This window comes from Pyxicephalus adspersus, chromosome 2 (assembly GCF_032062135.1).
Source record: "Pyxicephalus adspersus chromosome 2, UCB_Pads_2.0, whole genome shotgun sequence".
Taxonomy (NCBI): domain Eukaryota; kingdom Metazoa; phylum Chordata; class Amphibia; order Anura; family Pyxicephalidae; genus Pyxicephalus; species Pyxicephalus adspersus.
Window position 1 is genome coordinate 155,137,501 of NC_092859.1, and position 4,205 is coordinate 155,141,705.

At 39.9% G+C, this 4,205-nt stretch overlaps 1 protein-coding gene across 1 annotated transcript in view; it reads right to left on the bottom strand.

Annotated features, from left to right (window-relative positions):
* Positions 1-315: 315 nt before the first annotated feature.
* Positions 316-4,205, bottom strand: part of ARHGAP25 (Rho GTPase activating protein 25) — a 62,114-nt gene continuing 58,224 nt past the window's right edge. Inside the window, exons 10-11 of the mRNA XM_072402832.1 lie at positions 2,250-2,794; positions 316-1,213 (exon numbers count right to left, since the gene is read on the bottom strand). Of these exons, the coding sequence (XP_072258933.1) occupies positions 1,006-1,213; positions 2,250-2,794 (753 nt within the window). The 3' untranslated portion in view covers positions 316-1,005. The remainder of the gene's footprint in view (positions 1,214-2,249; positions 2,795-4,205) is intronic.

Sequence of the window (4,205 nt, forward strand, 5' to 3'; positions counted from 1 at the left end):
TCCTATGTGTTACAGAAATCCTGGTGCAGTGCAATTTGCATGGCAGTACGGGATGTGGGTGTTCTGGATGTAAAGGGGTGCAAAATGTGTCATGTTGGGCATATTTAGCATGTATGCTGTGGTTTGATAAATGCATTGTGGTGCATGTGAATGCAGAAAAGTGTAATGGGGCACATGATGGGGTGTGTTGAGCATATTTTGGTGAATGGGTAAAAACACATCGTAAGCATGTATGACCTTCACATCATACAGAATTTTAGTGATATCAGCCCAAGAATTCCTTTTTGTCTAAACCAAGACCAAGCTAAATCAAAGTTCAATGATAACATCTTTATTTCACTCAGTAAAATCTTCATCAGCAAAATAATTTTTGTTTCAGATTTCTGAGCATTCTCCCCTCCACTGCAAAAAAAAAGGCGATGCCAAGACACCAATCAATCTGGAAGCTTTTGATGGCACCAAAAGGGCAGGTGACCCTGCCTGAGGGCTAACACAATTCCCTCAAGGTTGCTCAGCTTTAGTTTAGTTAATAAAATAGCAAACATCCCTACAGAGTTTGTAGTTGGCTCTCTGATAATGATAGTTTATAAACACTATTGGTAAACAGAGCTTAGCAAAGTTTAGGTTGTGTACAAATGCATAATTGTGCACTTTATAGGCCATGTCCATTCGATTTTTTCTATTCCAGCACTTGCAGGGTTTTATCCACCCTGCAAAAAATACTAGGTAGGTGCAAAGTACATAATTGTACCAAAGTGCAGCAAAAACAGGTTTCTGATTCCTAAAAACATATCTCTGTACAAAAAATAAAAGAGGCATTTGGAGCAGTTCATCATTTGGATTTGGCCACGGTCACTGCTGGCTTAGCAAAGATCATGACAGTTATGCCACTGTGGTCATCTACGTATCTCCACCATACACTGCCTCTTCTTAAGTCACTAGCTCTTCCAGAACACAGATCCGTATTGTATTTTGTCTTTCTCGGTAATAAAATATATAACAATATTATGGCTTGGTTCCAGCTTGGCTCATGGCTCTCACAAAGCCTTGGATTTCCTGCTCCAGAAGCTTGTTCCTTTTCTCTGCGTCGTCTCTCGATCGCTGCATGTTCTGCAAAGTGATTTCCAAAGCCTTCCGTTGGTTCTGTTCTTTTTCTAGATCTTCATTCAGCTTTATTACTTTTTTCCACACTTCAAAGTTTTCTTTCTCGAGGCTGCAAAGATAAAAAATTAGATTTATATACTCTTATCTATAGGTGGATGAAAGACTGAGGGCATTATAGGTCAGTGCTCTTACTTAGAACAGGAGTTACTTTGCCATCAATTCCAACGTCCAAGGAAGCCGTCAAATGCCAAATAGTGACAAAACAGAAGTAACTTCAGTTTTTATATAAAAGGTCCTTTGGAACGTATCTATTAAGGTTTTGCTAGCTAAGCTCTACTGTTATTAGAGAGGCAGCGAAAGACCAGAAGGGCCAATGGTAAAGGAGATGCTGGTGGTAACATTTTGGGGGAGGCTTAGTGGTAATATGCTGGTAATAACATCAGGGTAACTTCTGTATCTGTTCCTAATAAAAAGAGCTTTGCAATGCTGTGCCCAAATCTTAGCATTCAAAAGTAGTCTTTCAGAAGCTCATTTGTTATATAAATTTTATATATATTTGTCACAGGAATTGGGTATATGGGTTTGTTTAAGGCAATATGAATCCCTCACTCCCCTGATTGGCCTTGCAGGTCCCAAAAACTCATCTCGCCGGCCAAATTTACGGCCGTTCTCCCTTACGTTTGGTAAGCGAGAACCACCTAATTCACAGCGAGACCGAATTTAATAAATTCGCTTGCTCATCCCTAGTCATGTCACTAGCTGTCCCTCCAAGGAGCTCACAATCTAATGTCCCTATCATAGTCATATGTAATTTAACGTTTTTTTGTTTTTTTTGAGACAAAGCCAATTAACTTGAATGTTTTTGGGATGTGGGAGGAGTGCCCAGAGGACACCCTCGGAGACACACGGAGAACATACAAACTCCAGTGTCCAGGCTGAGATTCCAACCTGGGACCTAGCGCTGCAATGGGTGAGAATGCTAACCACGGAGCCAATCATGCTGCCCAGATTATAACATTTTTAAGTCACAAATATATACATATTTAACAGTTTCTATTTGTTAGTGTAAACCACAATTTACATCCTGGGCAAGATTTACAGAAGTTTATTTACTCCGACCAATGTATGAAAACCATCAGTATTACCTTTTCACCCTTTCCTCAAGCTGTTTGTTATGAATTTTCATTTCCTCCAAGGCGTTGGTCAACAAACCACAAGTGTTGCCATCTGTATTCTCGGTAACAAGACAATCTACACCATTTCTGTGGAGGCTGGGTCTGAGTTTAAGTTCACTTTCCTTGCTTGCAGGACTTTGAGCAGCAGGACAATGTGGTTTGCTGCTCCCACTGCCACTTTGAGGTATAGGGACATTATCATAGGTTGACGTACGGTTTTGGGACAGTTCCTCAGAAAGGGTTCTTTTGTGGCCAGGAGATGATGCTATATATGACTTTCTATTGGGAGATGCCCAAAAATCACTGTTGAATATCTCCGATTTGTTGAAAGTGCCGGTACTGCTGTCATCTTGTTTTTTAGAAATATTAACGTTTGTAATAGGCAGAGTTTGAGTTCTTTTTCTTGGAGCGGCACTCCATGATTCTGAGCTGTCCGCTGGTAGGGAGTAATAATCATCAATAAGAGACATACTTTCTTCAGAGGTAGAAGAACCACGAGAATTACTTGAGTATTTCTATAAAAAAACAAACAATAATATAATTTCTTTAAACATTAAATAAATAAATAAAATGTAAGCTTCAAAAATATAGTGTGTATTACAAATTAAGGTTGTGGAAATTAAAGGATGACTCAACTAACACCAAACCCAATGGTTGCATTATATCGGTGTTTGTCAACTTTTTTAACATAAGGGAACCCCTTGAAATAACTTTTAGGTCTTCAGGGAACCCCTGCTAAAATTATATATATTAAATATATAAAAAATTATTAACTATATATATATATATTTATATATTTATATATATATATACAGCTCACAGTATATTAGTGTGGAAGAATGCCTCTTACATTGCTAGCCAGTGGGAAAAACGTCACCTTTAAAGATGGCCAAAAAGATCATTGGTATCGGTTAAACTAACCTGAGAGTAGCAAACTGCTCACTGCTCAAGGAATCCCCAGCAACCTCTTTAGGTACCCTAGGGTTCCATGGAACCCTGGCTGAGAAACACTGGAATAAAGGCTATGAATTTATGAATAGTGTCTTCAAGCTGTGGGCCTTTTGCTAATCTACTTACCAATACATTTTGAAATGGTTACCAATGCAGCATTCAGTATCTAATGTCCAGGTATATACATTTTGGCCAGCATAAAAGCTACAGCTTAAAGGACAAATTAACTTTTGAAGAAAAATCCATTATCTTTTTTTCAAGAACTCACTACTAACCTAGAACACCCCACACACTCCTACCCCAATGGTTATCATTGCAGCCTTCTCAGCCTGAGAACATCCACAAAACCTGCTCAGGGAGTTTCCATAGACTTGAATAAAACCCAAATCCTGTATCAACCTAACTTCTCTACTATCCGAACTTCTCCAATTCCAACTCCTCTATCAACCCAACTTCTCTTCCTCCAACATCTCTATCAACCCAACTTCACTAACAACTCCTTTATCAACCCATCTTCTCCACTACCAACTCCTCTATCAACCCAACTTCCCCGCCTCCAACTCCTGTATCAACCCAACTTCACTACCAACTCCTTTATCAACCCAACTTCTCCTCTTCCAACTCCTTTATCAACCCAACTTCTCCTCCTCCAACTCCTCTATCAACCCAACTTCTCCTCCTCCAATTCCTCTATCAACCCAACTTCTCTTCCTCCAATTCCTCTATCAACCCAACTTCCTCACCTCCAACTCCTCTATCAACCCAACTTCTCCACTTCCAACTCCTCTATCAACCCAACTTCCCCGCCTCCAACTCCTCTATCAACCCAACTTCACTACCAACTCCTTTATCAACCCAACTGCTCCACTTCCAACTCCTTTATCAACCCAACTTCTCCTCCTCCAACTCCTCTATCAACCCAACTTCTCCTCCTCCAACTCCTCTATCAACCCAACTTCTCCATCTCCAACTCCT